Genomic DNA, 12,373 nt, shown 5'->3' with positions numbered 1-12,373 from the left:
TAAAACACTTTGTTTAAGATGTTCCAGTAGACTGTCCTTCAAACCAAACTTTCAGCTCGAGATTTCTGCTTTCCAGTCTGTAATGGTTTTCATTGTAGATTCATTCAGGTCTCTGCAGTTTCAGAAATAAAGCAACTCACAGCATTTCTGAAGAAAACATGAGGGAGCGAGAGAGAGAGAGAGAGAGAGAGAGGAGTCCTTCCCTAGAGTGTCCAGGAGTCAAACTAAACTTTCCCTGGCTCTCTGAAAATCAGCTCACTCAGGCAGGACCCAATCACCATCTGTTACTGGGTAGAATACGGTCTTTTAGGCCAATTCATTGGCCACCAGCCAACCAATAGTACTGAGTCCCACCCCTTCTCTCGAGTGCTGACAACTCTGGGTTTTGCTGTTTGAAAACTAGCAGCACCATATTCTATGTTGCAACTTCTTGAATTCCTCTGCTGCTTGACTTAAAGATACATGTCCATTAACCATCCATGGATTAAATTCATTACAGCAAAAATAACGAAAAAGGAAAAAGGGACTCAACAGGAAGGACCGTCAGGAAGCATAAATAGCATTAGAATAGAGAATTGTTTTATTGACTAGGATACTGATTTCTGAATGCCAATTAGAACTAAAAATATTTTTCAACAATTTACTCACATGTACTGTCGGTCACTTTGATTTAAAAAACAACAATTTTTAACGATAAACACTTTTTCAGCTATATTAATCAAATTCTGCATTCCTACCATTCTTAAGTCTGACAAGGAATATTTTTTAAAGCAAAGTTTGCCTTTTACAAAGGTCATGTTGCTGCGGCACCCTGGGCAAGTACAAGGTCAACTCCAGTCCCACAGACCCCGAAGTCCTAACATAAATGAATTAACCAATAATTTCTCCATTTGCCTGAGATCTTTGACTCTTGACTGCTCCAATGAGTGAAGTATGTAAAACATTAAACAACTATTTATTTATAACAAGAGAAGAAAATAACATGTACCAGCAAAAATAGGCCAATGGCCTGCTAAACCCAGTTGCACCCTGACATAAACAAGATAGACACATGGTGGGATGTAGGGAAAGGATCAAATTAACGGGAATTCAAAAGCGTTTGAGATCAATCTTCACTGCTGAGGTTGTGGTCTTTGTGGTCAGCGAAGTGTCAAACCCCTCGGTTGGTTTTGCCTTTTCTAATGGTTGTCTTCAGTTAGAACATGGAGGCAGTAGAAGTCCCTCCTGGGAGTCACTTGCATTTGTAAGACCTCTGTCAGACTAACTCTCAGACCCACTGAGGTAATATTAGAATTCTCTCACCTGAGGATTACACTAGGTTTTTAAACAATCACTTCTTCCTGCAGGTGGCGCTGGACTAAGTCCTTCAGCAGGTTGAACTGACTGCAGGCGATTAGCTGAGAAAAGTCAGTTTCATTTCCACTCAGAGGGGGAACATCCACAGGCCAGCTGGAGGGTACTTTAATTGCCAGCCTTAGCTAATAGAAAGAGTGTTTTACATCACCAGCCTTTTGAGATTTAAAGTTATCACCTGACTGGAAACAGTTTGAATCGCCGAGCAGAGGGAGAGATCTGCTTTGTGATGCCTACAAAGTCTAAGCCCCAAAAGTGAAACTACTTTACAAAATAGAGGTTGCCTGCATTCTCCGGAACTTTCCTATGTGCCTGACCAATCACCAGCGAAAACAGGAAAAGGTCCGGAATGCCAGAAGAGGTGGCCAAGCCCATCAAAGTGACATCATAGGCTATGCCACAGAGCATACTGAATCGAAGGGGTCTGCCAGATCAGTCCAAATATCAGCTTGCAGCGTGGACAGGGTGAAAGGGGGGGGGGGGGGGGGGGTTCAATTTGAAACCAAAAGTCTGTCATTTTAAAACCAGCCAACAGGCCAGGCATTAAAGGATGCAGGATCTAGACAAGGAGTCACAAGAGGATCCTTACAATGTCTAAAAACAAGGCTTGATTTTGTTGGTTCCCGGCACGGTTTGCACTTGGTCATAGGCAAATGGGATTCTGCAAAGATTAAAGAGGAATAAAACATTTCTGAAAACAAGCCCAGTTCTGGGCAAAAGTTAAAAGAGGTGAGCGACCACGCCCAAAGCAAAAATCTTCCAAACGGTTATTTCACTTCACCCGGTCAAAATCCTTTGATTTGATTTGATTTATTATTGTCACATGTATTTGTATACAGTGAAAAGCATTGTTTCTTGCATGCTGTACAGACAAGGCATACCGTACATAGGGAAGGAAGGAGAGACTGCAGAATATAATGTTACAGTTATAGCAAGGTGCAGAGAAAAGATCAACTTAATACGAGGCAGGTCCATTCAAAAGTCTGATGGCAGTAGGGAAGAAGCTGTTCTTGAGTCGGTGGTACGTGACCTCAAACCTTGGTATCTTTTTCCAGACGGAAGAAGGTGGAAGAGAGTATGTCCGGGGTGCGTGGGGTCCTTAATTCTGCTGGCTGCCTTTCCGAGGCAGCGGGAATTGTAGACAGAGTCAATGGATGGGAGGCTGGTTTGCGTGATGGACTGGGCTACATTCACGACCTTTTGTAATTTCCTGCGGTCTTGGGCAGAGCAGGATCCATACCAGGCTGTGATACAACCAGAAAGAATGCTTTCTATGGTGCACCTGTAGAAGTTGGTGAGAGTCGTAGGTGACATGCCAAATTTCCTTTGTCTTCTGAGAAAGTACAGTCGTGTGAATCCAGTGAGCTGTGAGTGAGCACGCTGGAACTGCTATGTGCTCGGATCAGTTCAATAATCGTCATCAACAAATCACATTTATCTGCTCCATACAAATCTCAACTTCATGTATTCAGCCCTGAAGTCCAACCTGAGATTCTCCACCTGTTGTGGGTCCTTCCTTGTTTTATTAACAGCGCTTTTTAATATGGTTCAAATTGGTTATTTGCCAGATGGCTGGTTTAAGATCATAACAGGACAAGAAACTATTAAGGATAATTAAAATTAGTTGTACGCAAAATGCTGAGAGGAGATTTGAAAAGGAATAGACAGGAGCAATGAAGATGATTCTGGTGGTTACCAATTAGAGGCTGTCTCTGGGAACTTGATTCAATTTCTTTGGTCTGATTTGAATTTTCAAGGTTTGACAAGAATCTAAGCAAATTGTTCACCTTAATGAACATTTCAAATGCCACAAAACATACATTCTTATTAGAGCTTTGTGATAAGAAGAGAACTCTGATAGAACTTGCCCATCCAATCATCATCAAATAATGAATAAAATGTCCAGGGAAATCCATTGAACTGCAGTGAATGGATTTGAATGATAATTAAATGTGCAGCAGGAGTGGAGATTGAGTGATACGGTGAGAAGGTTTGAAGATCAGGTTGACTAATATAAAAGTGAGAGGTGTATACAGCCCGGAGACTTTTCCACTTCCTTAACATGATTGTTTTCCTAGCCGCCAGTTCCTGGGATTTCCACCTCCCATCTTGCAAGATGTTCACAGCTTCTCGTGTTTCTGTCAATTATTCAGGTTCCTCTAAACATGGTTTGGGTTAAATATCTGCCTTCAGTGCAAATTCAAACTTTCAAATTAATATTATTGAAAAACCTCAGCAAATGTTTATTCCCATCAGGCCCAAGGATTCCGGAAAGTCCGTCATGTGGGTTTTTTTTCATTTTTGTCACCTTATTGTCTTTAATGTTTCAAATAACTACAATCTTTTCTTCACACTTTAGTCTCCCCCTACGTGCTGCTTTGTTACTACATAAGAAGTTCTAACCAAAGGTTACCAAGTATTATGTTCTACCCAGAAAACATTGACCCTTGTCTATGCACCCACTTGATTTATTCTGACAATAAAGAGATTGCCAACACCTACCATTGGAAAGATGATCCTTTGTTCAAGAGATTTACTGACCTGAAAAAGAAGTAAGTGAGATAATTCTCTCTGAAATGAATTGGTTTCGAGTTTCAGATCCATTTTGCAATTTGCAGTTATTCTCATTTTAACTTATGAAAATAATTCTGTAACCAAGTCATCTTCCGGATCTGCAGCGGGAAGCTTGAAGGGTGGTGAACATGCTGGCCTCGGGAACGGAAGGGGTCAGGGCCACAAGGGTACATAGACACGTCAACAGTGATGGGAGCAAGGGAAAACAGGAATGCATTAAAATAATAATTGGGTCCAGGTTAATGGGAAGAATCTTAATGGTCACAGGACAGAAAGACAAAAAAGTTGCTCTAGCAACAATGGGTCAATTGTGGTCAGACACACCACACTCTGAAGCCAAGTGGCAGATGTCATCCAGCGCAAGAATCTTTGCTTCCATGGTGGTTCTTTCACACAGTTCTGTCTCAGCACACTTGAAGGTTGAAGTCTCTGGTTTACAGCCTATAATGAACGTCACTGTAGTTTAGAAATGTATTATTCACAGCTTTTCGGAGAGGCTTCACATCAATCTCTGCTTTCACTTCATGGTTTATTTCCAGCCCTCTGCTTTTTCTGCGGAGAAAGTTAGTTGGTTTACATCAGACCTTTCTGCAGTGTGCGTTGCTCATTTCTCCCCTGCTTGCACAGCTGTAATGGGTCTCCTGCACTTAGATTCTTCCAGGCTCCCTGCCAGTTCAAAAACGCAGAGAGGGGGAGAGGACATCGGTCCTTCCTTAGGTCTGCCAGGGGTTAACTTGAAACCAAAAACTCAGCCCTTGAAGCTCTGAAACAGTCCAGTGGGATCAGATCTAATCAGTACCGGTTACTGGGCAGAGCACAGCCTTTTAAGTCAATTCATCGACGACCAGTCAAATCAATCAAACTTGAGTCATCACTGATGCTGACCAATCTCTTTCATCAGTGTCGGTCCATCCAACTCACCAATTGAAATCAAGACACCCTTCTGGATCCTTCTGTTTGAATGAAAGACACAGGCTCCCATAAAGATACAGGTTCATTGAACATCCATGGATAAAAAACTAACGGCAAAAATAAAATAAATGGGAAATAAGAGAATAAACAAAAACAAATGACCCGTGCACATAGATAAACTTGGTTGTTGTCCTCTGAGTAGGCTCTGCCTGAGAGGGTGCTCTCAGCGACATGGTTGGGACTCTAAGGATGGGGTGGTGATCGGCAGAAGAGTGGCTGCCCTTGGCCAGGCCGCTGTGAGGGGACTCCAGACAACAAGCAGTTTGTCTGCCATTGTGACGTGTGTCTCGAACTGCCAGCTCAACATTGATGGATGAAGCTATCTCCCACGTTGGCAGTGAATTCCTGATGCCACAGCCTGTGTGAGGGCTTGCAGGTCCGGGCGTACCCCCGGAGACCCTTAAACAACAAACAAAGAACAAAGAAATGTACAGCCCGGGAACAGGCCCTTCGGACCTCCAAGCCTGTGCCGACCATGCTGCCCGACTAAACTACAATCTTCTACACTTCCTGGGTCCGTATCCCTCTATTCCCATCCTATTCATATATTTGTCAAGATGCCCCTTAAATGTTACTATCGTCCCTGCTTCCACCACCTCCTCCGGTAGCGAGTTCCAGGCACCCACTACCCTCTGCGTAAAAAACTTGCCTCGTACATCTACTCTAAACCTTGCCCCTCGCACCTTAAACCTATGCCCCCTAGTAATTGACCCTTCTACCCTGGGGAAAAGCCTCTGACTATCACTCTGTCTATGCCCCTCATAATTTTGTATACCTCTATCAGGTCGCCCCTCAAACTCCTTCGTTCCAGTGAGAACAAACCGAGTTTATTCAACCGCTCCTCATAGCTAATGCCCTCCATACCAGACAACATTCTGGTAAATCTCTTCTGCACCCTCTCTAAAGCCTCCACATCCTTCTGGTAGTGTGGCGACCAGAATTGAACACTATACTCCAAGTGTGGCCTAACTAAGGTTCTATACAGCTGCAACATGACTTGCCAATTCTTATACTCAATGCCCCGGCCAATGAAGGCATGCATGCCGTATGCCTTCTCGACTACCTTCTCCACCTGTGTTGCCCCTTTCAGTGACTTGTGGACATGTACTCCTAGATCTCTTTGACTTTCAATACTCTTGAGGGTTCTACCATTCACTGTATATTCCCTACCTGCATTCGACCTTCCAAAATGCATTACCTCACATTTGTCCGGATTAAACTCCATCTGCCATCTCTCCGCCCAAGTCTCCAAACAATCTAAATCCTGCTGTATCCTCTGACAGTCCTCATCGCTATCCGCAATTCCACCAACCTTTGTGTCGTCTGCAAACTTACTAATCAGACCAGTTACATTTTCCTCCAAATCATTTATATAGACTACAAACAGCAAAGGTCCCAGCACTGATCCCTGTGGAACACCACTGGTCACAGCCCTCCAATTAGAAAAGCATCCTTCCATTGCTACTCTCTGCCTTCTATGACCTAGCCAGTTCTGTATCCACCTTGCCAGCTCACCCCTGATCCCATGTGACTTCACCTTTTGTACTAGTCTACCATGAGGGACCTTGTCAAAGGCCTTACTGAAGTCCATATAGACAACATCCACTGCCCTACCTGCATCAATCATGATGTGGAGATGCCGGCGTTGGACTGGGGTGAGCACAGTACGAAGTCTTACAACACCAGGTTAAAGTCCAACAGGTTTGTTTCGATGTCACTAGCTTTCGGAGCGCTGCTCCTTCCTCAGGTGAATGAAGAGGTCTGTTCCAGAAACACATATATAGACAAATTCAAAGATGCCAAACAATGCTTGGAATGCGAGCATTAGCAGGTGATTAAATCTTTACAGATCCAGAGATGGGGTAACCCCAGGTTAAAGAGGTGTGAATTGTACCAAGCCAGGACAGTTGGTAGGATTTCGCAGGCCAGATGGTGGGGGATGAATGTAATGCGACATGAATCCCAGGTCCCGGTTGAGGACTTCTTCACAGCCTTCAACACGCCATTGATGACGATGAACATCTTGCCAAGGTCATCCCCACACCCCCACTACTTGCCTTCAAACAACCGCGCAACCTCAAACGAACCATTGTTTGCAGCAAACTACCCAGTCTTCAGAACAGTGACCTCGACACCACACAACCCTGTCATGGCAATCTCTGCAAGACGTGCCAGATCATCGACATGGATACCACTATTACACGTGAGAACACCACCCACCAGGTACGCGGTACATACTCGTGCGACTCAGCCAACGTTGTCTACCTCATACGCTGCAGGAAAGGATGTCCCGAAGCATGGTACATTGGCGAGACCATGCAGACGCTGCGACAACGAATGAACGGACATCGCGCAACAATCACCAGGCAGGAATGTTCCCTTCCAGTCGGGGAACACTTCAACAGTCAAGGGCATTCAGCCTCTGATCTCCGGGTAAGCGTTCTCCAAGGCGGCCTTCAGGACCCGCGACAACGCAGAATCGCCGAGCAGAAACTTATAGCCAAGTTCCGCACACATGAGTGCGGCCTCAACCGGGACCTGGGATTCATGTCGCATTACATTCATCCCCCACCATCTGGCCTGTGAAATCCTACCAACTGTCCTGGCTTGGTACAATTCACACCTCTTTAACCTGGGGTTACCCCATCTCTGGATCTGTAAAGATTTAATCACCTGCTAATGCTCGCATTCCAAGCATTGTTTGGCATCTTTGAATTTGTCTATATATATGTTTCTGGAACATACCTCTTCATTCACCTGAGGAAGGAGCTGCGCTCCGAAAGCTAGTGACATCGAAACAAACCTGTTGGACTTTAACCTGGTGTTGTAAGACTTCGTACTGTGCATCAATCATCTTAGTGACTGCCTCGAAAAACTCTATCAAGTTAGTGAGACATGACCTCCCCTTCACAAAACCATGCTGCCTCTCACTAATACGTCCATTTGCTTCCAAATGGGAGTAGATCCTGTCTCGAAGAATTCTCTCCAGTAATTTCCCTACCACTGAAGTTAGGCTCACCGGCCTGTAGTTCCCTGGGTTATCCTTGCTACCCTTCTTAAACAGAGGAACAACATTGGCTATTCTCCAGTCCTCCGGGACATCACCTGAAGACAGTGAGGATCCAAAGATTTCTGTCAAGGCCTCAGCAATTTCCTCTCCAGCCTCCTTCAGTATTCTGGGGTAGATCTCATCAGGCCCTGGGGACTTATCTACCTTAATATTTTTTAAGACACCCAACACCTCGTCTTTTTGGATCTCAATGTGACCCAGGCTATCTACACACCCTTCTCCAGACTCAACATCTACCAATTTCTTCTCTTTGGTGAATACTGGTGCAAAGTATTCATTTGCATCATTCTGACACTCCAGCAGTCTCTCCTTGTGAGGCACCACTGTCTCAATGGATGAGCCTGTAAGCTTGCAGCTGAGGGTCCACACAGCGCTCATTCTCCACAAGAACTTCTCCATGACAGAGACCCTGGCACACAGACCCTCAGGGCTCTCTGCCAGATCTCCCCACACATCCCGCTGGACATCCAGCACCTGATTGATGACTCCAGAGCATCATCATTTGCCTCAAACTCAGCATGGTTCTGATCTAGAGTATTTCTCCTCCTCCGACTGCTGGGTAGTGCCCTTGGACACTCCCTGCCTCCATCATCTGCTCAAGCGTCTGTGATCTGCCCTCACTACTGTACACTGTTGTCCACAGACATGCCAATATCTGTGCTGGTGCTTGGCGCTGAGGGTGTGCCACGGGTGCATCTGCCACCGGGGCCTGTCCTAGTGTCAATGGAGTGTCGCGAGCCCCCAACTGGCTCTGGTGGATGGTTCATCTGAGGGATGAAAATAATTTTTTCCTTTAAAAAAGTTAGACGGTTACATGAGCAGGGTGGGTATAGAGGGGTTTGGGCCAAATGCGGGCAAGTGGGACTAGCTTAGTGATAGAAACTGGGTGGCATGGACAAGCTGGGCCGAAGGGCCTGTTTCCATGTTGTAAACATCGGTGACTCTATGACTCTAAATGACTCTAATTGGTCAGAACTATTAGTCACAGCACACTGAGTCAATGTCCATAATATGTGACCTGCTGCGAGTGATATCAATGTCATCACTGTGACTCAGTGATTGGTGTATCATTGAAGCCCTGATGAGGGGTGAGATGTTCATGCATTCTGTTCACTCTCTGTTTGTCCCGCTTCAGCCCACTGGGCTCTTACCTCCCTCAGAGATGCAACCTGAGGACCTTCCACCTCGCACTCAAGCCCCCGTGCTCCCAGCTCATGGTTGGTGAAGATCATCTCCACCACCATTGGCAAATCTCTCAGTGATGCTATGGCAATGGTTCTCCTGTAAGTAACTGCAGAGCTCCATTGAATACACACCCCTCTACCTCGAGCACCATACTGTGCTGTCCACCACCCCCCGCTTCACCACCATATGTCATGTAGACATTCCCGTCCCCTTTGCATACCTGTCTCTTTGATGGACCCAGGGCTCCAGATCTTCTCTCCAGCCACGGGCAGATATGTGTTCTGAGATTGGGCATTCTTCCTCAGTTCCCAACACTGGACAATGCCAATTCAGAACTTACCCTTGCCAAACGCAAAAGAACATTGAACTTTTTCTGGCACTGTACCCACATGTGCCTGACCAGACCATGCTCACAGACCCCAGCTGCCACCTCTACCCAGACCTTCTTGGTGAGGTGGGGTGACCTCCTCCCTCATCCCTTGGCATCAGGATATCCCTCCTGGCAGTCACCACCTGCAGACATTCAGCAGAAAATCGGGGGTCTTGTTGCCCACTTGCCGTACCCTTTCCCCTGCAGTGTCTTCTGGGTGCTTCTGCAGACCCCCCTGCCTCTTCCGTCATCTTCAGCGGCCTCGGGCAGCCATTTTTAAACTTCATACCGGGCTGCCATTGGATCCGGCTCTCACACACTCCGTCCCCACTCACCCCGCGGACCTATCCAGATGTGGTTCATGCTGGTCCAGCATATAAGTGACCAACCAGCGTAACACTGCGATTGCTGGTTCATCGTGTGAGGATCCTGGAAGCGTGGCCACTCCTGATCACTCTCTACATGCGCAGACCCGTCACACGTAAAATCCTCACCTTGGTAAGGAGACAAGCTGGAGAAACAATCCTCAAACCCAGGTTTCAAATGATGGCCACTGTTTAAACATGCACATGTGGGATTATTGATGAATCACTACATTGATCATGTGAGAGACGTGTCTGTACTGAGGTTCATTATCAGACTCTATTGGTACCAATATTCCTTAAATACCCAGCTGGATGAGAATCCAGGATACCCATTCCACCATTGTGCCTTCAAACCTTTTGCATCTTTCTTTTCCGATAACTATGCATGGGTGCATTCCCGACATGCAGGGCTGAGGTGCAGGCAGCCTGCCCACTGCTGTTCCCAAGAGGCTGTGATGACTTTAGTGGGTCTCATCTGGTGACACAAGGTCTCGAAGGCTCCAAACTGCTAAGGGTCTCCTGCTCAAGGGCAGGTACACCATCCTCGGCCCGTGCTGCTGGAGATGGTGAGGTAATGGCAGAGGGGAGATATAGCGGCAGGACACCATTGGAGTTGCCTGGGCTGAAGCTTCATGATTATCGACACCACTCCACCTTGGGGATGCCAAATGGGACCTCACTGACTACTTGAGGAGAACGAGCAGCTGGAGGGAAGTTGAGTTGTCCCCTCCCATGGGCGGACGGTGGCACAGTGGTTAGAACTGCTACCTCACAACGCCAGGGACCCGGGTTCGATTCCCGGCTTGGGTCACTGTCTGTGTGGAGTCTGCACACTCTCCCGTGTCTGTGTGGGTTTCCTCCCACAAGTCCCAAAGAGCTGGTTTAGCTCAGTGGGCTAGACAGCTGGTTTGTGATGCAGAACAAGGCCAGAAGCGCGGGTTCAACTCCCGTACCAGTTTACCCGAACAGGCGCCGGAATGTGACGGCTAGGGGCTTTGCACAATAGCTTCATACTTGTGACAATAAAAGGTTATTACTTTTATTATTATAAGATGTGCAGGTTAGCTGGATTGGCCATTATAAATTGCCCCTTAATGTGTAAAGATGTACAGGTTTGGTGGGGTTACGGGGATAGGGAGGTGGAATGGGCCTGGATAGGATGCTCTTTCAGAAGGTCGGTGCCGACCCGATGGGCCGAAAGACCTCCTTCTGCACTGCAGAGATTATATGAGAATGAGCACCCTAGTTAAGCCCATGCCTCCATCTTATCCCCGTAACCCAGTCTAACCTTTTTTGGACATGTCAAGGGCCGTCTCATGCTGTGCAGCACGATAACAAGGTGTTCACCATGTCACGCCTGTACTCAGTCCTGCTGACAGACTGTTTGGTCACCACTGGGAACCATGTTTTGTTGATAAATTAGACAAATACACCAACACACACACAATGGATTGGGTTACATGTCGGAGGTTCATTTATTTAGACTAGGAACATGGGAACATATATGCACACGTAGAAAACATCAGTGTCAGAAATATGTGCGTGCTCTGCTCAAAGGAAAGATGAAACTAAGACTGACACATGACATGCTCCCTTTCTTGTGCTGTCACACTGATATCCCCTGAAGGCACTTTACACCAGACACTGCCACCTTCCAGAAGATCATTCTTCACTTTTGATCTTTAATACACTCATGGACAGTTCTCCTGTGGGCTCCACTGGTACTACCCTCTCCTGCACCCTCCACCCAGGCTACCACGTCAAGATGGCAGCGCCTCCTGCTGACATCCCTGGGAAGCATCACCTCCCAATTTCCCTGGACAGCCTGCAGGAGAACCTGCAAAGAGGCTTCACTGAATCATTGGGCCACAAGATGTTTGTTCTGTGATATGCTGGTTGATGATGAATCTTGCATTTAAAAAAAAATACATTTAGAGTATCCAATTCTTTTTTTCCAATTAAGGGGCGCTTTTAGTGTGGTCAAGTCACCTACCCTGCACATCTTTTTGGGTTGTGGGGGTGAGATCCATGCAATCAAGGAGAGAATGTGTAAACTCCACACAGAGTGACCCGGGGCTGGTATCGAACCCGGGTCCTCAGCGCCGTGAGGCAGCAGTGCTAACCACTGCGCCACCGTGCTGCCCTGGTGATGAATTTTGCACGACACACAGATTGATGCTCCTGGAGTACAGGGACTGAATGACTGACCCGGTGCCGTTCCTGAACCTTCAACCCCATGAGGTAAGGTTCGCCCTTGACCTCGTGCATACATATTTAATAAGCTGAGCAGTGTGAATTTGTGCAGGCCCAGCAGCTATCTCCTGTGTCCCAGTGGAAATTACTCTCACTTCCACTCCCACCACCAAACGGATAGTGCAGAATGGAAGACACCGCCCCCAAGTGGTCATTGATATAATCGGTGTGTGTCCTTTATTTGGGTAGAGAAATTAAATGTTGATGTTGTATTCTCCAACTTTATTCACT

General features: G+C 46.5%; 1 protein-coding gene across 1 annotated transcript in view; it reads left to right on the top strand.

The window, feature by feature from the left end:
• The window catches only part of LOC140393663 (acidic mammalian chitinase-like), a 93,236-nt gene that overhangs the window by 29,636 nt on the left and 51,227 nt on the right, over window positions 1-12,373 (top strand). Inside the window, exon 4 of the mRNA XM_072479950.1 lies at window positions 3,713-3,905. Coding sequence (XP_072336051.1) covers window positions 3,713-3,905 — 193 coding nt within the window. The remainder of the gene's footprint in view (window positions 1-3,712; window positions 3,906-12,373) is intronic.

This window comes from Scyliorhinus torazame, chromosome 17 (genome assembly GCF_047496885.1).
Source record: "Scyliorhinus torazame isolate Kashiwa2021f chromosome 17, sScyTor2.1, whole genome shotgun sequence".
NCBI lineage: Eukaryota > Metazoa > Chordata > Chondrichthyes > Carcharhiniformes > Scyliorhinidae > Scyliorhinus > Scyliorhinus torazame.
The sequence above is the reverse complement of the archived record's forward strand: the minus strand, read 5'-3'. Positions and strand labels throughout refer to the sequence as shown.